A 21239-nucleotide genomic window follows, 5' to 3' on the forward strand; every position below is an offset into this window, starting at 1 on the left:
GTGCTAATTATCACCACCTTCAACGCCTCTTTGTTCTTTTGACTGTGACATCTTTTGATTATCTGCTCCTATCACTGCTTGCTTGTCCCTACAACCACACCACCCCTCCCACTTCTCTCTCTCTCTCTCTCTCTCTCCCCCCCTCCCCCCCCCCCCCCCCACCCCACCGCCAATATTCACTCAGTTCTGTTGAAGGGTCATAAGGACTTGAAACGTCAACTCTTTTCTTCTCCGCCGATGCTGCCAGACCTGCTGAGTTTTTCCAGGTAATTCTGTTTTTGTTATGGATCACAACACAGCTGCCATCACACTGCTAGAGATAAAACAATTTTAAGAAATGATGTGGAGCCTGAAATTTGCTAAGGTTGTCCCAGTTGTTCACAATTAGCTACAGTGACCTAGATGTTCCCAATAAAAATTATGGCATTAAAAGGGACATTCCAGGTTGGTGGCTAAACCTCACAGGTACCCCAGATCATTGGCCAACAAAGAGGATGTACAAGTCGTTATAATTCTGAATGGTTTTAACATGTGAACCTCCAGGCTCAACAGATTTTTCCATATTCCTCTCACCAAAAAATTCCAACTCCAATAAACCACCAGCCCCCCACTACTTTCCACTCACTTGTTTAAGTTACGCTTATTTTCAGCAACACTTCTCTCTCCTCTCCAACCTAGAATATTGTTAAAGCAGCATGGCATTCCTATGTGCATCAATACATAGAAGGCAGGCAACTAGTTGTTACCACCATGTTCTTTGCTCTCGTGTCCGTGAGCACAAACAAAAGCAGGAACTGGTCACTCCAAATTTACTAATCCAGAGTCTTGTTCCAACTACAAACAGGGATGAGGAACTGCACAAAGACATCCCATAATTTTCTTTACAAAAGACAGATACTGCCATTTGAACATGCTGTAGCTTTATAAAAACATTTACAATTCACAAATCACTTGTTAATGTTTCAAAATTGATATTATAAAGACAGAAAATACTTATGGTAATAGTTGTTGCTGATTTCTCCTGTTCATATGGATCCACGGTCAAAATAAAACGTTAAAGTATTTTTTTTTAAAGTCTTAGAAGTCAGTAAACAGACGATATACTTTGGGATAAACTGTTCAAGTTTGCATGGATCTGTGTCACTAAAAAAAAAATCAATTTACAGAAAAAGCAGAAATCCAAATTTGAATTTTGGAAGATTCTAAAATGCCATCCTTGAGTTCAAGCTTTGAAATGTTTGCTGTGTGATTGTTACACGACCCCCCTCCCTCCAATCAAAGAACACGAGTGCTTCCTTCACCACTTAAAGGACGGTCAGCCAGACAGGCTCGGATTGGAAAAGAGGCTGTTCAATCCCGCCTGCTCTGTATGGTGAAAGGCAACAGATTCACTTCATCAAGAAGCCAAAAGAGCAACAGATGAAGAATTTCACATCAGCTGCAGCGCATCAGGGGGATCCAAAAGCAAAAGATTACGGTGACTGTAGTTTCACCAGCAGATAAATACATCAAAAGCTTTGGAGCTGGGGACGGGAGGGATGGAATGGGGGACGGCATAGGAAGAAGGGATGGAATGGGATGAGTATGGCATTGCATTGGGATGAGGGTTTAAGGAACAACAGTTGTAATAAGGAGACTAAGTTTTCTGCAAATATTTAGCAGCTCTCTGCTGGCTTTGAAATAATTTGCAACATCAATCTGGTCTGCAGAGTTCCAATACTGGGTGACAAGATGGGTTTGTAGCTGTCCGGGAGTGGAAAAATCCAACTCATTAAGAACTTACACCTAGGATTTTTTTGGTGCTGAAAACAACAGAGTATTTGTGTTAAGGCTCATTTACATCAAAACGCTACAGGGATTCCTGCCACAGATTGGGCAGGTACGTACAAAGATGTAGCTGCAATTTCCCAAATAAGAAGAGAAAATACTAGACTTACTCAGCATGTCAGTCAGCATCACTGGAGAGAAACCAAATTAAGGTCATTGACATGAAATGTTAACTCCGTTTCTCTCTCCACGATGCTGCCATTCCTGCTGACTATTTCCAGCATTTTCTCCTTTTATTTCAGATTTTTTGTCATCTGGAGTGTTTTGCTTTTGTATTGCTGCAATTTCCTATCTTGGCAAGCCTCTTGGTGGGGGAAAAAATAATATCCAAGAGGCAACTCATTGCCAAGTGCCCTGAAATGGTAGGGATGCATTGTGGATTAGCTCACTCAACTCCTTGCTGCATCTCTTCCTATCTTCAATAGCCTCAAAATCTAGTTCACCTGTGGCTTCCCTAATTCCTGCCCAGCATCCAATCCCTCTTGTGAAGCATCTAAGAAGTCTTGCTGTATAAAAAGTGCCACACAAGATACAAGTTGTTGCTATTTAATATACATCCTATCACTTAACAGCAGAGGTCATTGTGCATTGCACCTTGACAAATCTCTGCCACAAAACCCAACATTGGTCAAAGGAAATAAAATATTACTGCCTTTGTCAGTCTAAAACAAGAAAAACGATTTCCAGGTAGTAACTTCGCCTCAAAGGTTTAGATGGCAGTTAGAATCCACTTGGGTGATTACAAACCTTACTGCCCTAAAACAACAGAACCTCTTTTCTTTTGGGAGTGCGTAACTGATTTGATTAAATGTGCAGACCTTTTGCGTTTAATTTTAAAACGCAGCTGTATACGTGCGGAAACTTAAAGGAGCTGATTTTTGAGCCAACCGTGCAAACTTTCACATTGTCGGCCAGCTTAGGGGGAACATCGCCAGTAACCACTGCCAGTATTCACTTTTCTTTATTTAACAACTTTACAGCATAGAAATCTCTCCTATTCAGAACCCACTCTCACACAGTTTGTGTGTGTGTGTGTGTGTGTGTGTGTGCAAACTTTGAAATATCAGGCCTTATAATAGAGAAATTTACACATTGCACCAAGTGCCCAACCATTTTATCTCTTAGGCCTGTGGACTTTACGGTATTTCAAAAATCGTCTCTTTGCAGGCAGTAGATCTTTGCATGGTCAATGTCAATGATTGGCTGCGAAATTCCCAATTTTGCCATGCCAAATCAAACAACTCTCCTCTCACTGATCCCATCCACTGGGACAGGAAATCAAGTGCTCTGTCCCTCTGTGAGATTTGATAACTGGTAGGGTTAGGCCCTGCATTCAACCTTTTGGGTCGGGAATATTCTGATTTTCAATTCTTTCCCAAAACAATTAAACATTTGGATATATTAAATGCTTTTTTTTAAAAAAAAAAGGTCCAGCAAGTTAAATTATTTCCTCCTTCTGGCCCAATAATTTTGTCCCTAAAACAGGACATTATTTCAAAAGCTAATTGTATATCATCAAATTACTTAAGCTAGCACCAGTATTCAGATCTTCACCATTCTCCCCCAAGAGACAATGGTTCTCACTGATATACAACTGTACTTTCTGACATAAACATTTAAATAGGATTCCCTCAAAGTTACAAGGAAAAGTCCAATCTGGCAGACACAGTTTTGCAGCCTGTTTGAGAAAATAATTTCTCATTCTCTGGGATAAAGTTCATGGAATTGGCCACTTCTGCGATTATATCATCTCTAGGTTTTATGCCCCTGGAGACCATTTCACTTCTCACACATTCCTTGACATGTTTGAGCTTCATGGGTAGAAATGGTACAAAATAATCGACCAGCTCTTCATTTATAATGTCAGAATTCCAGAACCCACCTGTAAACAAACATAGGAATACAAGTTATAGTGGGGCAAACAGGACTTGCAAGACAATAAGAAAAAATCCATCAGGCCAATTTTAATATTCCTTTGAAATGGGTTTTTGGTTGACCAAAATCAGTGTTTTCCACAAAAGTAACACACAGCAGCCTATATGCATTAGTACCTAACTAACCAGAAGTTTACAGGCATAATTAATGTCCTTGAGGATGTTAAATGATTGTCATAGGATGTAGGTCGATAACATCAGTGGTTCACATGAGCAACTTGTCCAGCAAGGGAAACAGGACTTGGTAGTGGAATCATGGAATAACACAGCATTTGGACACAGCAAATGGAGGCCATTTGGCCCATCATACCTGTGTCTGCTCTCTGAAAGAACTATTCAGTTAGTCTCACTACCCTGCCCTTTCCCCTTAGCCCTGCAAAGGTTTTCCCTTCCAATTTACTTTTGGTAGGTGGTATTGTATCTGTTTCCACCACCCTTTAAGGCAGTGCGTTCCCAATCATAACAACTTACTGCATAGAAGAAAAGCCCTCAAGTCATCCTGGCTCTTTTGTCAAGCACCTTAAATCTATGTCCTCTGGCTATCGACCCTCCTGCCACTGGAAACTCTTCATCAAAACCATTCATGATTTTGAACACCTCTATGAAATCTCCCCTTAAATTTCTCTGCTCTAAGGAGAAGAACCTCAGCTTCTCTTCACATAACTCATCCCTAGTGCCATACCAGTAAATCTCTTCTGCAGCCTCCCCAAGGTTTTGACATCCTTCCTAAAGTGTAGTGGCCAGAATTGAACAGAATGCTCCAGTTGAGTCAAACCAGTGCTTCATAAAAAGGCTTGACATATCTTCCTTGCTTTTCTGCTCTATTCTCCTATTAATAAAGCCAAGAACCTGTATGCTTTTTAAACAGCCTTCTCAATTATGTTTCACCACATGAAGAACGTTCACCCGACAGTTATTTCCAAAAAGCTCATGGAGGTGGTAAACATGTTAGCGATGTTAAGGAATAAACATAATTTTTTTTTTGCCCTAGTCAAGTGGGGGTTAAATTGGACTTTTTATTTTGCCGGGGTACAAGAGTCTTTGGGATCCACTGTCACATTCAGTATAATACTATGAAAACCTCCATTTCTATCCTACATCCTTGTGCAATGCTAGCATTGCAAGGTAATACAGATCCTGTTTGGCTATCAGTGTGGGATTTATCACTTGAACCTAGATGGTCATACCGGTCATATTTCAAAAATATTTCAAAGGAAAAGATTTTGTCTCACGTAAATGCTGATTATCACATTGCTGTTGTCAAAAATGTTTACATTAACAATAAACAAATTTCAGTTTTAATAAAGAAAGACTTTATGAGGTATGAATTGCGTGCCAACCTCCATCATCACCATCTATTCAGGCATAGCTCGTAGCTCTGTTTCTCCCTGGTAAGGATCTGCATTTTTGGTCTCCTTTGTATTAAACTCATTCTGATGATGTAGGTTATGAGCGCACTAAGGAAAGGATCTATCAGGACTAACCTAAATGCAGGAAACATCAATGCCGGCCGAACACCAGGCCACAACATCTGTACCATGCTTCATCAGAGTTAAACATCTGTGGCCATCACCAAGCACACAACTAACATGAATGGGAATTCCACAATGAAAACAGGGGCACTGGGTCATGTTCTCGACTGGAAGCAGTTGAGTGCTTGGTAAACACAAGGTCACAAAGATTTTCTTTTCCTCCTTTGGTGGCTTTAAAACATTGTGCAGCCAGACACTATTAGAACAAGGACTATCTCAGAGTATGCACTGTCTGATTTCTGGAAGCAGTGGGCAATGTCCTGGGACCGGTGGCAAGACACATGTTGTCAAAGCATAATGATCGCACCAGAAACCTTATTTTTCATTGGTTTTACCTTGCAACACAAATATTGTCACTACAATGTGCTTATACGTTGCTTTTACAGACAGTGGCATAGTTGTATTGTCACTGAACTAGTAATCCGGAGACTCAGCGTAATACTCTGGGGACCTGGGTTTGAATCCCATCACGGCAGATGGTGAAATTTGAGTTCAATAAAAATCTGGAATTAAAAGTCTGATGATGACCATGAAACCATTGTCGATTGACATAAAAACCCATCTGGTTCACTAATGCCCTTTAGGGAAGGAAATCTGTGTATTTACCAGGTCTGGCCTACACGTGACTCCAGACCCACAGCGATGCAGTTGACTCTTAAATGGCCTCTTAGCGAGGGCAATTAGGGATGGGCAATAAATGCTGGCCTAGGCAGCGACGCCCATATTCCATGAACGAATAAAAAATGATAAGAGTGCAGTAAAAACACACTATCAACGGAAGAAGATGCTTCAACAATACCAACGCTTATCTGAATATCCTCCTTAGGAAGGAATGATAACTTACTGTGTTTGTTATTGAAAACTGCCCTGGATATTTCGGACTCCAAATCCTCCAATCTAATTTCCTCCCTATCCTTTCGATTCCTCCAAAAATCTAGCACCAACTGGTTTATCTGCTCGCCTCCGGCATTGCTGGTTACAAGATACAATTATACATACAAGACAGTGAGATGTGTGAACTTTGCCATCAACAGCTACATACTAAATATTTATGGTAAAGTCAGTGAGCAGTTTGTTTTCAATGTTGCTAGGTGACTGTCAAATTACACTTTCTTCAGATCTCCTGTCTTAACAGTTTCTCCATGATTCTGCAGAAGGATGTCTGACAACCTTTACTGTGTTTCTAAAGATTTTAAAATTACTTTGCTATTGACCTAAAAGGTTGTTACTCTAAGCAGTTGGTCGACAATTGAGGATACTATCAGCAGTAGGGCAATTCACTAAAATTAGTGTTATTAGTACAAGATTGGAGTCTGGTGACACTGTATAACTCGTAGAATTGTTTAAATACCTGTATCTACTTCAGATTTGCTAATTGAAAATAAATGCAAAGATATATTTTAGAGTGCAAAACAAGGCAAAACATTTAGATAATTTGATAAAAGCTCTATACTCGTGTTATATGAAAGCAGAACAATGAAGCCTGTGCTGCTCTCGAAGGTTTTTATTAGGTTAAGTGGGCTTGGTGATAAATTTTGTTTTATAATGCTTTTGTGAAGCGCTTTGGTTTATTACGTTAAAAGCACTATGAATAAGTTGTTGCTGTTATTTGACCCCTAAAGTAAAACCAGGAGACTGAAGCCCAAGGAAAGAACTAAACATGAACAAACAATGTTAAAGACTGCCTGCGACACACCATTGACGGATCCTCTAGTGTAAAAATCCTTTACTCCTTTGCAACCAGGATCATCCCTCATCTTCAATCTTTAAAGGAATATTTTTTAATATATCTTGTATCGCAGTTTACAAACGCCTTCAGTATGTATAGAAGACTAAAGTCTGAAATAGGGTAGCAATCATTAGTTTTAATAGTTGTGGTAATTTTTTGAAGTCCCTCTAAATCTCTCTATTCAGCCATTTATTGTCCAAAACAAAAGGTCATAAATATGAGGTAGGAATTAATAAATCTGAAAGAAATTCCAGCACAACTTCTTTACCCAGAGAGTGATTAGGGTGTGGTGCCTGCTACCACAAGGGGTAGTTGAGGCAAACAGCATAAATTTGCTTAAGGGGAAGCTAAATGAGCACAAGAGGAATAATGGAATAGAAGATATACTGATGGGTTAGATGAAGAGGGATGGGAGGGGACTCATGTGGAATATAAACATGGCATGGACCAGTTGGGCCAAATGGCCAGTTTCTGAGCTGTGGACTTGATGTAACTCATTATATGGCAACATTCTCCAATGCGGATGAACAGGTCAGTAACATAATCAGATGCAAGTTAAAACTATTAGAGGAATCGAAGGCAGAGGTGAAGGTTGAGTTGAAAACATCCTCCTTTCGAAATGATAATTCTGTGTCTAAAATTCAGCCATGACAGACAGGAAGAAATTTCATGGCTCTAGGTGTCAGCTTAGGCAGTGAATGATCTTTTAGTTTCCAAAGGATGTTACATTCACATCTGAAAGAGGAGGAGAAATCTTTTCTCTCAGAGGATCGTGAATCTTTGGAACTCTCTCCCCCAGAGAGGAGCAGAGGCAAGGTCATTGTATATTTTTAAGGCAGAGGTAGATAGATTCCTGACTAGCAAGGGAGTCAAAGAGTATCGGGGGGTCAGGCAGGATAGTGGCAACAAGGCCACAGTCAGATCAGCCATGATCTTATCGAATGGTGGAGAAGGCTCGAGGGGCCGAATGGCCAGCTTCTGCTCCTAATTCATATGTTTCACATGTGTGAAAGCGTGCCTCACTGTAAGTCTGGTGACTTTAGAAATAAGTGTAGCAATAAACTCATTGAAACAAGATAATGATTTTTGGAGACAAAGATTCAGATACACTGGTAGGGAGTTCCATCCAGTCTTATACAAACTAATAGACATGTATTAAATGGGCATTTTTAAAATTAAGTATAATTTGAAACTTGACTGAGAAAAGATTTCCTAACCACACGTTTTATGCGCGTAGCCAGTAATGAGATTTTTCTTCCCCCCAATCATTTAGTTCTACCAAATGAGGAGGATGAACAATTCCTTGACTGATCTGCAAGGTACCAGCCTCTCCACTCAGCATTCTCCAATAAAGAAGCAGCACCTTGCTTTCAAAGCTACAGTGCAACTGTGAGAGCCTCAATTCTGCTGCTCAGCTGCAAATCCAACATCTTGACACTAACTATTGCCTTGCCTGTGTGCTTGTGCATTAGAATGTCACAAACGTACAAGGTGTACGCTGTCATCTCCCATCACTTACCTTACAAAAATAAATATCGCCTTTCGGTAATTCGTTCCATACATAACATGTGAATGTCCTAAGTAGGGCTTGATTGCATCAATTAAGCCTGGGTGCATTTTATCCATTTCATCAAATATGAACACTGATCTGCTGCAGTCACTCAGGTTACCACTGATCCAACTTTTCAACTGCTCCTGAAAAGACAAGAACAATATAAAGAAATTGTACCAGGCTGCCACACCAGTGTTTCACTTCAATTGAAACGGAAACAGGAAGCACCCTAATAACGTAAAGGAAGGATTGTCAATTGAGAGACTCGATTACTGAACTTTACCAGGACAAAGTTACATACATCCAAGGTTGACATTCAAATTATAGCAGCCAAGTTGAACCATCTAGAAGAGAAGTCATCGTTCAAAACCAGTGGAGTTTATGATTGGGAGCATGTTGCTAGTGCCACCCTGTGCTCCCCAAAATTAAATCCAATTCAACAACAGCAGCTTGTATTTAATTAACGTCTCTAACACAGTGACAAAAAATTACAAGGCGCTTCACAGGAGAGTTAATCAAACAAAAATGTGACGCCGAGTCACAGGGAGGTCTTGTGGCGCAGTGGTAGTGCCCCTACCTCTGGGCCAGAAACTCCAGGTTCAAGTCTCACATCAGGACTTGATGGCCACAGAAGGTGGCCAAACAGGTTGATTATCAGCCAAGTAAATCCTTCCAATATGCCTGATGGCAAGCACGAAAACTGGGAGTTTCCTGCAGTACTTTGCCAAGCATAATCATGGACCAATCTCATGGAAGTCCAAAGTCCTCTTAGGGCATAGTACCTGAAGGAGGAGGAGGAGCCACACTAAGTCATATGACTGAAAGCTTGGTCAGAGAGGTAGATTTTAATGAGCGTGCAAAGAAAAATAGAGAGCCAGAGAGGTTTAGAGAGGGAATTACACAGGAACGTAGGAAATAGGAGCAGAAGTAGGCCATTCAGCCCCTTGAGCCTGCTCCACCATTCAACTAGATCATTGTTGATCTTCCACCTCAACCCCATTTTCCTACATTATCCCAATTTCCCTTGATATCTTTAATATCTAGAAATCTATCAATTTCTATCTTGAACATAATCAATGACTGAGCCTCTGTGTTAGGGAATTCCAAAGATTCACCATCCTCTGAGTGAAGAAACTCCTCCTCAATTCAGTCCTAAGTGGCCTGCCCCTTATTCTGAGACTGTCTGTCCTGATTCTAGACACCCCCAACCCCCCGCCCACAACCAGGGGAAACATCTTTCCTGCATCTACCCTGTCGATGTTTGTAAGAATTTTGTATGCTTTAGTGGATAATTCCAGAGCTTAGGGCCATGGTAGCTGAAAGCAGAGTGGCCAGTGGTGAGTGATTAAAATCAGGGATGTTCATGAGGCCAGAACAGAAGACGACAGATATCACAGAGGGTTGTGGAGCTGGAGGAGGTTACAGAGATAGGGAGGAGAGAGGCAATGGAGGGATTTGAAAACAAGGATGAGAATTTTGAAATCAAAGCCTTCCTCAACTGGCAGCCAATGCAAGTCAGGGAATGAATGGATGATGTATGAATAGAACTTGGTATGAGTTAGGACAAAGACCGTAGAGTTTTGGGTGAGCTTCAGTTTATGGAGGTTGGAAGACGAGAAGCTGACCAGCAGTGCACTGGAAGTCTAGAGCTAACAGACAGTCTTAGTGATGGTGCAGATACGATCTCGGGGTCAAATACAACGCCAAGGTTGCCAACAGAATCAGACAGTCACCAGGGAAAGGGACGGAATCGGTGGCTAGGGATTGGAGTTTGTGGTGTGGAACTAAAGCTTCTAAGTATTTAGTCAGAGAAAATTTCTGCACATTCAGCACTTGGACAGGCAGCCTGATAATTTGGAAACAGTGAAAGGATTGAAAGACTTTGTGACGAACTGGGTGTCGCCAGTGTACATGTGGAACTTGATGTGTTTCTGGATGATGTCATCAAGAGGCAGCAAATAGGAATAGGAATGGGTGAAGGATAGATCCTTGTAGGACTGCAGGGATAAAAGTGCGGGAGCAGAACAAGAAATCATTGCGGGTGATTCTCCGGCTACGATTAGAAAGATAAGGATGGAACTGGGTGAGAGCAGTTGCACCCAGCTGAATGACACAAGAGGAGGATGGTGTGGTCAACCATGTCAAAGGCTGAAGACAGATTGAGGAGGAAGAGGAGGGAAAGCTTAACCTTGTCAAAGTCTTATCGCATGTCATTTATGACTTTGATAAGAGCTGTTTTGGTATTCTGGCAAGGAGGCAACCTGATTGAAAGGATTCAAACATGAAGTTCTGGGAAAGATAGGTGCAGATTTGGGAGGCACATTCAAGGACTTTGGAGAGCAACGGGAGCTTGAGATGGGATGGTAGTTGGCAAGGACAGTGAAGTCAAGAGTTGATTTTGTTTTGAGGAGAAAGGCGATGACAGTTGATTTGTTGAGGGGGGGCACAGTACCTGTTGAGAGGGAACTGTTAACAATATCAGCTAACATGGGGCCTGGGAACAGAACTTTGGTGAACAGCAATTTAGTGGGAACAAGGATGAGGGAGCAGGAAGTGGGTCTCACGGACAAGACAAGCTTGGAGAGGACATGAGGAGGGATAGGAGAGAAATTGAATAAATTTGAGAATTTAGGGGGGGTAGGGCAAGATGGGGGAGGGGTGGGAAATCTTAGAGGAAATTTGGTCTGGTGGTCTCAATCCTAGTGACAAAGATGTTGAGGGGCTCCTTGGCTTGTTGTGGGAGAAGGTAATTCTTACTTCCATCTGTCTCTTAGCGATTATGTCAAATGGGAGGGTAAGAGTAATACTCAAAGTCAATCATACAAAAATACAAATTGACAGGCAGGAAAAGACCAGCTAGTCTATCAGGCCTGCCTGGCACCATGATGGCACCACTTTGCCCGCACCCCCTCCACCTCCTTCCTCCTCCAACCTCTCACCTCTGTCTGACACAGCCATGTAATCTGCTGGAAGACACAAGAGAGAGAGGTATCAGGATGCCAGGAAAGTTAAAGTTGGAAAGGGAGCAGGCAATGATTTTTACATGTTCATTATGCATTATGGGAATACCTAGCTGTCTGAAAATGGCAGAGCACATGGGAACCCTCTATCATTGAACTCTAACTGACATGGACCAGAGCTTTGCTGGAGGCTTCATTTACATCTACACCCTTTACTGCAGTTCCTTTTAGGATAAAATCTAATAATGGGTGTAAGATGTAAATGGAGCCTCCACTATGCACTTATTTATAGAGACAGTACTCTGTATAAGAATATTTTCTAACTTCCTCTAAGTACACATTGTGCCACAGTAATTTAAGTCGATAAAGGAAAAGTGTTGTCAGCAATTCCAGTGGCCCAGGTATTCTGCAGCTTTTGCTTCAAGCAACACAGTTACACATCACATTGAAGCAAGATCTGCAGTATAACTAGAGAGAGAAAGACTTTGCTGAAATGACAGCACATTGCATTTTAACACGCCAAGAAAGACTACCTCTAACGGGTAACCTCAAACTGCTTCTACCTTACACCTGCTCTAGTATTACTGCCATGGGCCTCAAAGCAAAATTCTAAACAGATTCAGCTGGAGCACAGACTATCCCAGCTGCTCTTTATCATTCAAATTGACCTTGTCTTTGGATGCCTGTGAACCAAGCTCTGTGCACGTTTGTATAACTGCAGATGTGCAGTTACACTGCTTGTGTGACCAGGTGACAGGATGGAGCCAGCACTGCACTAAAGCACTTATCACTCTCAAACAGTGAACCTGCAATCTAATATCCCATTGAAAAGCAGTTCTCATTGTCGCAGAGCCTAAATCTAAAGCCCTGTGTATGTGCGCTTGTGTACATTCACTTGGATTGTCCTCACTCAGTCCAACGAGTAACTAACTTTTATTAAAGACCAAACGTTTCAAACTGGGCATTTTAAAAAAAAATCAATACTGCTCCATAAATAAAATAACTAAAAATCTAACAATATACGCAAGATAGACAGTTGAAGGTTTTCTTATCAAAAAGGCAATCAGTTGAATACAAATGGATCTTTTTCCCTCTGAAAAAAGTGAGTCCTTACTTTGTATGTCCTGATCTGGCTGGCATGAGGAAAGTGCAAGGTGGGTACAAACTGGTGCACGTAATAGCTTTTCATCCCATCCCGGTACAAGTTTCTTATTAACAATGAGGTGACGTAGCTTTTCCCGGTTCCTGACCAGCCATGAAACGATAATACGAGGGGCTTCACTGGAGCGCGGTTCTCCATAAACTGTTTAATGGCATTGACGATCACTTCTTTGGCCAAGTGCTGTCCATACACATGGCGACAAAGATCCAGTTCCAGGCCTAGAGGGGATACAAAGTTCAAATGCAATGTTAAATTGTCAGTTCGCTGACCCATGTTTTGTATTTTCTAGTCAATGTTACCGTTAATAGATTATTCTTATATTAAAACAATAAGAATAGCAATAGAAACAATAAGAAGGATTAAGAGTGAATTTGCAAGCCGTGGTGTCCCCGAGTGGTTTTGGGGCCGGTTTATGTACAACTGGCAGAGTTATGGGTGAGCAGACAGGATCCCAAACACAAACCCCCTAAATCACACTGAATTAATCTTATGACAAGCCAACATTTAGTTCCAGGCCTGGGACATCACTGCAGGAGTTCCTCAGGGTAGTGTCCAAGGCCCAACCATCTTCAGCTGCTTCATCAATGACCTTCCTTCCATCAAGTGGGGATGTTCGCTGATGATTGCACAATGTTCAACACCACTCGCAACTCACCAGCCACCGAAGCAGTCCATGTCCAGATGCAACAAGACCTGGATTATATCCAGACTCAGGCTGACAAGTGGCAAGTAACATTTGTGCCACACAAGTGCCAGGTAATGACCATCACCAACAAGAGATAGTCTAACCATCACCCTAGACATTCAATGGCATTACCATTGCTGAATCCCCCACCAACAACATCCTGGGGATTACCATTGACCAGAAACTGAACTCAACTATTATATAAATACTGTAGCCAGAGGAGCAGGTCAGAGGCTAGGAATCCAGTGGCAAGTAACTCATCTCCTGACTCCCCAAAGTCTGTCCACCATCTACAAGGCACAAGTCAGGAGTTTCATGGAATACTCCTCACTTGCCGGGATGAGTGCAGCTCCCACAACACTCAAGAAGCTCAGCATCATCCAGGATAAAGCAGCCCACTTGATTTGGCACCCTATCCACAAACATTCACTCCCTCCACCACCGACGCACAGTGCCAGCAGTACATACCATCAACAAGATGCAGTGGAAGAACTCACCAAGCCTCCTTAGACAGCACCTTCCAAACCCACAACCACTACCATTTAGAAGGACAAGCGTAGCAGACACATGGGAACACCACCACCTGGAAGTTCCCCTTCAAGCCACACACTGTCCTGACTTGGAAATATATCACTGTCATATCACCCACTATCACTGGGTCAAAATCCTGGAACTCCCTTCCTAATAGCATGGTAGGTGTACCTATACCACATGGAATGCAGCGGTTCAAGAAGGCAGCTCACCACCACCTTCTCAAGAGAAACTAGGGATGGGCAATAAATGCTGGCCTAGCCAGCGACACCCACATCCCATGAATGGATTAAAAAAAACACATTAAAAGGACCCACCCACCATTTCTACATTCATGATGTTCATCCATAGTATGTCATGATTTTCAGGATCTGTTACAATGAGCATTGATTCTGTTTAATGGTGTTGTTGTGTTGCAGGTACTCTGTTTGAGATTGAAATCTGCTTTAGAGCAGTTTTGAGTTATACTGCTGCCCCCATCCCATTGCCTGGTCAATCAAACAAAGCTCTGCACATGTACACTTGCCTAAATAGCCAAGTGGTTATGGTACTGGGTTTGTAACCCCAAGTTCAAGAGTTCAAATCTCACAATGGCAAACTATGAACAATGTAACTTCATCTGAATAGGAACAGATGGAAACGTGCTTGTACTCAAAACAGTTACACACACGTGCACAGAGCTATGCTCAGAGGCATCAAAATACAAGTTAAAGGTTAATTTTAACAAAGGGCACAGGGGAGGTTGTCTATTTCATATCATGATTGCTAAAAGCACAAGCATCACAGATTTAGGATTTATGTGGTTTCGATTTACAGGTGCAGCGTTATTATAAGTGGGGGAATTAGCTCCACAAGTGGTTCAGGAGGTCTATCTAGCGAGTAGCTAGGTCACTAAGCAGGAACGTCCTAGATTTAATTCACATCTGTACGGTAGAATATCTCGACAATCTGCTTTGGTGCCATCGAGATTGGAGGGGTGGAGGTTAAGGATCCTTGCTCCCACTCACTGTGCAGTGATCTAAAAAAAAAGTCAGACTTGCATTTATATAGTGCCTTTCATGACCGCAGGATGTTCCCAAAGCACTTTACAGCCAATGAAGTACTTGAAGTGTAGTCACTGTTGTACTGTAGGAAATGTAGCAGCCAATTTGGGCACAACAAACTCCCATGAACAGTAATTTGATAATGACCAGCTAACTTGTTTTACAATGATGTTAATTGAGGGATAAATATTGTTCAGGACACCAGGAATAACTCCCCTGCTCTTCTTTGAAATAGCGCCATGGGATCTGTTACCTTAGAGAGCAGATGTGGCTGGTTTGGTTTAATGACTTATCCGAAAGACAGCATGTCTGACAGTGCAGCACACCTTCAGCACTGCACTCGAGTATCAGCCGAGATTTTTGTGCTCAAGGCACTGGAGCGATGCTTGAATCTGCAACCTTCACACTCTGAGATAGGGGTGCCACAGTTCACATCTCTAAGCTGAAAGTATGCTGTATAACTGTCAGCTGAGGGTAGATTGGTCTTTTCTGAAGACATCTACAGTAAAATAGCATTTAAAAATCAGCCAGCTATCGTGGGAGAGGAACTAGTCTGGCAGACATGGGCCTTATGGGATAAACAATGCCAGAAGTCTCCATTGACCAACAGCAACTACCCACCCTCAGCTGGTGAATCAGTACCACTCAACATTAAACATCATTGGGAAAAGCTCAGATAGAAGCAAGGACAATGAATGGCCACCATCAAGACTGGTTCAATACTATTACCATTGACTGAGATGGCTGAGTACTAAAGGACATTGCTGTCAGGTTGAGTTTGCATAAGTTAGTGAGAGAATCGACACAAGGAAGAAGTCTACTTGACCTCGTCCTCACCAACCTACCTGTCACAGCTACATGCATCAGGATAACATGGATGAGAGTGACCACCCCACAGTCCTTGTAAAGGCAAAATCTCACCTTCAGTGAGGCTACCCACAATCGTGTATGATGGTCCTATCACCATGCTAAGTGAAATAGACCAAGGATGGGTCTAGCCACCCAAAAGAAAGCTTCCATAAGGCTCTGTGCTGCAATAGCAGCAGCAGAATTGTACACCATGACCACAATGTTGTATTATGGTCCAGCATATTCCTCTCTCCTCGAACATCAAGCTAAGAGATCAACTTTAGTGCAGTCAGAAATGCACAGGGTGTACAGGAACAGGACCAGGCATATCTTAGAATGAGGTATCAAGGTAGAGAAACTACCACACATGGGTACCTGCAAGCTAGATATCGAAAGCATCAAGCTGAAGACAAGGCAAAGCAATGCCACAACCACATGGGCTGCAGTGGTTCAAGAAGGCAGTTCACCACCACCACCTTCTCAAGGGAAATTAGGGATCGGCAACAAATGCTAGCCTAGTCAATGAAACCCACATCCCATGAATAAATAAATAAAAAACAACAACGGACCAGAGCAAAGCTCTGTAGCCCTACCACATCCAGTCAAGAATACTATGACAACTAACTGGAGACTAGCTAACTAACTTTAACCATCCAAGATATAACCCAGCTTTCAAGTGTTTTTAGCCAGAATTGCTGAGTGGACAATACTATTTGGCCTCCTGTCACCATCCCTTCAATCAGGGAAGGCATAGCATAAATTTAATGCAGCCAATTACTGCTCCACCAGCTTTCTCTTGATCATCCGTAAGGTAGTGGAAATACTCATCAACAGTGCCATTGAAGAACACCTCCTCACCAAGCACTGACACTGAGTGTGGCTTCTCCCGAATTCATCACAACCTTGGTCCAGACATATATGCAACATCTAAAAAACTGAAAGGTAGTTGAGAGTAGCTACACTTGGCTGCAAGACATTTTTTAATCATGCAGGCCAATAGGGAACTGTAAGACATCTGAGGTTAATTAGAGTCAAAGTGAAAAGTTCCCAGTGGTTGGAGTCATAAGAACCTAAGAAATAGGAGGAGTAGGTATCAGCACCTCGAGCCGGCTCCACCTTTCAATGTGATCACGGCTGATCTCTACTTCAGCACCATTTTCCTGCATTATCCCCACATCACTTATGTTTCTAATATGTAGAAATCTATCAATTAGTCTTGAACATAGTCAACGACTGAGCTCCATAGCCCTCTGAGACAGAGAATTCCAAATATTCACTATCATCCGAGTGTCATGCCTGGCATAAAGTTGTGCTCATCAAATCCCAATCACTGCAGCCCTAGGAACTGTCAAAGGAGCTCCTTGGGGAGGTGTTCTGAATTCAATTCATCAATGATCATCCCTTCATCAGAGGGTAAGGACAGGTGCTATTTACTAACAATGGAGTGGCAGCACCATATCCACCACCTTTGATAATGCCAGGCTACAGCAGAGCCATGGTTACATCCAGGCTTAGGCAGAGAAGTGACAGCTAAAATGTGTATCAGCTATGCAGTGGGTAGTTATATCTTAAACAGGAGCAAGTTCAGTCGGCTCCTATAGGCCTTAATTGGCAACACCATTACTCAGCTCCTCATAATCAACAATCTTGGGGTTGGGCATTGACCAACAGCTTAACTAGACCAGCTATTTCATCCTGACCCCTCTAAGTCAATCTGCCATCTATGGCTCAAGTCAAGAACATGGTGTAATATTCACCACATGGCTTCATGGTTGTGGCAACATCAGCACTCAAAATGCTTGATATCATCCAGTTTGCTTGATTTGCACTCTTACCACTTGATTTAATATCTACCCCCTTCACCATTGTCACACCGTGGCTACAGAATGCATGATTTAGAAGCATCACTGGAGCAACTCACCATGGCTATTTCAAGAGCACCGTCTTACTCTATGATGGTTACCATTGAAAAGAACAACAGGAGCAATATCTTGGAAACACCATCACCTCTAAGATCCTTTTCAAGTCACAGACCATTCTAATGTGGATATATGTTGTCACTCGATCAATATTCAATTGGATACAGGAACAGTGTCAGAGGACTGGGGGAGAGGCGGAGTGGGTTGTTTATTTTGTACCACTAAAGGGCAGACAGATAAGCCAGAAAACTACAGGCGATTCAGCCTAAAATCAGCAGTGGGAAAGTTATTGGGAACCTTTATCAGGGATAAAATAATCCTTCACTTGGAAAGACAAGGGTTAATCAATGAAAGCCAGCATGGATTTGTGAAGGGCAAATTGTATCTGACTAACTTGATAGAATTCTCTGATGGGGGTAACAGAAAAGGTTGAAGAAGGTGGTGCAATAGATATTGTATATCCAGATTTTCAGAAGGCAAAGTGCCATATGGGAGACTTATAAGAAGATGGAAGCTCATGGAATTAAAGGGAAAGTGACAGTGAGTATAGAAAATTAGCTCAGTGACAGAAAACAGAGGATGTTGGTAGAAGGATGTTTTTCACCCCGAGTGGTATGTTGCAGTAGGGTTCCTCAAGACTCAGTTTAGGGTCCATTATTCTTTTCAATTTTTATAAATAACCTAGATTCAAGTACAGAGAGCAACATTTTAAAAATTTACTCTTTAATGGAATGCGGGCATCGCTGGCAAGGCTAGTGTTTGTCGCCTACCCCTAATTGCCCTTGAAATGAGCAGCTTGTTAGCCCCATTGCAGAGAGCAGTTAAAAGTCAATCACGTTACATGTAGACCAGACCAGGTAAGGGTGGCAGATTTCCTTCCCTAAAGGACAGTGGTGAACCAGATGGGTTTTTACAACAATCGATAATAGTTTCATGGTCACCTTTCCTCAGGCTGGCTTTCAATTCCAGATTTAATTAATTGAATTTAAATTCCACCAGCTGCTGTGGTGGGATTTGAAACCCGTGTCTCCAGACCATTAGCTGGGCCTCTAGATTACTAATCCAGTGACATTACCACTACGCCACCATCTTTTATTTACTAACATTATTTGCTAACAATAAGAAGCTTGTCAAAGTTGTGGTTAATGAGGATAGTTATAGGTTTCAGGATGACAAACATGATGGTAAAATGGGCAGAAGCATGGCAGATGGAGTTTAAAGCAGAGAATCGTGAAGTGATGCATTTGAGAGGACTAATATGGGAAGACATTATCCTATAAGTGGCATGATTTTGGAAAATGTAGATGAACAGAAAGTCCTTGGTATCCATATACACAAATCCTTAAGTTGAAAGCAAAACACTGCAGACGCTGGAGATCTGAAATAAAAACAGAAAGTGCTGGAAAAACTCAGCAGGTCTGGCAGCATCTGTGGAGAGAGAAACAGAGTTAACGTTTCAAGTTGAATATGATTCTTCTTCGGAACTGAAGCGAGAAAGGAATATGATGGGTTTTATGCTGTTGAAAAAGAGGGGTCAACAGCATGAAACCCATCGCATTCCTACCTCTTTTCTGTTCTGGAGAAGAATCATATGGACTCGAAATATTAACTCTGTTTCCCTCTGCACGGATGCGCCCAGACCTGCTGAGTTTTTCCAGCACTTTCTGTTTTTATTATCACAATTCCTTAAAGGTGGCACAGCAAGTTGATGGGGTGGTTGAAAAATCATATGGGTTAACTTGGGTTTAAAATAGAAGAACAGGATATAAAAGCAAAGAGATCATTCTAGAACTTAATAAATCACTGGTCAGGCCTCAGTTCGTGTGTTATGGGCAATTCTCAGCCCCACACTTCAAGAAAAGAATAAAGGCCTTAGAAAGGGTACAGAACACATTTACCCGGTTGTTACCAAGAATAAGACTTCAGTAATGAGGCGAGATTGGAAAAGTTAGAACTGTTCTACCTGGAACAAAGAAGGTCGTGGGTGACTTAATCAAGATGTTTTCAAGATGATAAGAGGTTTTGAAAGTGTAGATGAAGAAAAACAGTTCCCTCTGGTGACAGGGTCAATAACCAGCAGTCCTAGATTTAAAACCATTCGCGAGAGGGGAGCCAAAGAGAAATTGTTTCACTCGGAGTGTTGTCAGGATCTCAAACACTGTACCTGAAAAGGCGATGGAACCTGATCCCATAAATAATTTTGAAAGGGAGTTGGGCACGATATTGATGATGCGGAACTTGCAGGGTTCCAGACAAAAAAACAGGGACTAAGCATGACCTCTCTTTAAAAGAGCTGGCACAGGCATGGAAGGCTGAATGGCCTCATTCTGTGTTGTAGCTGCATTGGGATCAGTTGCAGTGTAGGCAAGGTAGCAGATGGAAAGCCAGTTTGGAGGACTTTACAGAAATGGTGATGAGAGGTAACAAAAGACCAGAGTAGCAGAGTTGAGGTATTGGTAGAAGTGGACTATGTCGTAAAAGTAAAATTATGCAATGATGATAACTGGTAGGATGTAGGATCTGAAGTTCAACTCAGGGCCGAGAGCTCAAATCAAATCAAATCAAATCGAATCGAAATAGGTTTCCTATTCCGGGATGTTTAGAAAAGGAACCTGCAATGGCGCTGCCTGGAAAATAAACTTACAAATGTAGTTACCACAGGCTTTTTCCCTGAGCAGTAGAATAATTCCTGAATGTACCAAAGTCAAGTGTAAAAGTTGTCTTAATTTTGACGTCCTCACAACCAGTTTTCAAAATACATCCTCCAAAAATTGATAGCGAAATTAAAATGAAAAACTGCATGAAATGAACGCCATGATTAAGCTGCAGTTCAAAGAACAAAAATATTTACGCTCCCCACATTTCCATCTACAAAATAAGTCTCACAGCGTCACTGGGTGAGACGTGTGTCCCTTGGACACACATCCTTTGATTTTTGAAGATTACTTACTGTCGATCTTAAACTGGAAGGCGCAGTCGCAGGAGTCTGATAGCTGACAGTACATAGATCGAAAGGGGAAAGTGACCTCCCAGCACAAAAACCTGGGAAAGAGGGAAAAACAAAGGAGCCAAAGCCGAGCCTCCCATTTCACCAGCTCCATAGCTTTGCGATCTGCTCACTTCCGCACCGGCTGCTGCTGCGCGTGCGCACTGCGGGGACATCGTCGCTTACCGTGACGTCACAATAGAAATGTCACAATGTGAAACCGATACAGGATTCCCTCCAAACTCTGGCTACATTGAACATCCCAGCCAGAGCATAAGAGCTTTGCTGGACATGATCCATTCATCTCACCATTTCCTCGTAAACCACACCACCCCCCCCCCACCCCACCCCGCAAAAAAAGAGAAAAGATCAATGTCCGAGTACAGTAGTCGAAAACAATTAACAAAAACAACAAACGTTTCCATTTACAGCAGGGCTCTCCGGATTCTGACCTTTTGAATTCAGTCCGAAGGTCGGGATACGTGTGCAGCGTCCTCCCCCAAGAAAAGCAAAGATCGATGTTCTTGTCA

At 42.2% G+C, this 21239-nt stretch overlaps 1 protein-coding gene across 1 annotated transcript; it reads right to left on the reverse strand.

The window, feature by feature from the left end:
• Nucleotides 1–903: 903 nt before the first annotated feature.
• Nucleotides 904–20875, reverse strand: LOC121281231 (torsin-1A-like). The gene is made up of 5 exons (XM_041194040.1): nt 20674–20875; nt 12649–12914; nt 8542–8717; nt 6138–6265; nt 904–3709 (listed from the first exon to the last, which is right to left on the reverse strand). Exons 1-5 carry the CDS (start codon nt 20822–20824, stop codon nt 3465–3467), a joined length of 966 nt encoding a protein of 321 aa, XP_041049974.1. The 5' UTR covers nt 20825–20875; the 3' UTR covers nt 904–3464.
• Between the last annotated feature and the right edge of the window lie 364 nt (nt 20876–21239).

This window comes from Carcharodon carcharias, chromosome 8 (assembly GCF_017639515.1).
Source record: "Carcharodon carcharias isolate sCarCar2 chromosome 8, sCarCar2.pri, whole genome shotgun sequence".
NCBI classification, from domain to species: domain Eukaryota; kingdom Metazoa; phylum Chordata; class Chondrichthyes; order Lamniformes; family Lamnidae; genus Carcharodon; species Carcharodon carcharias.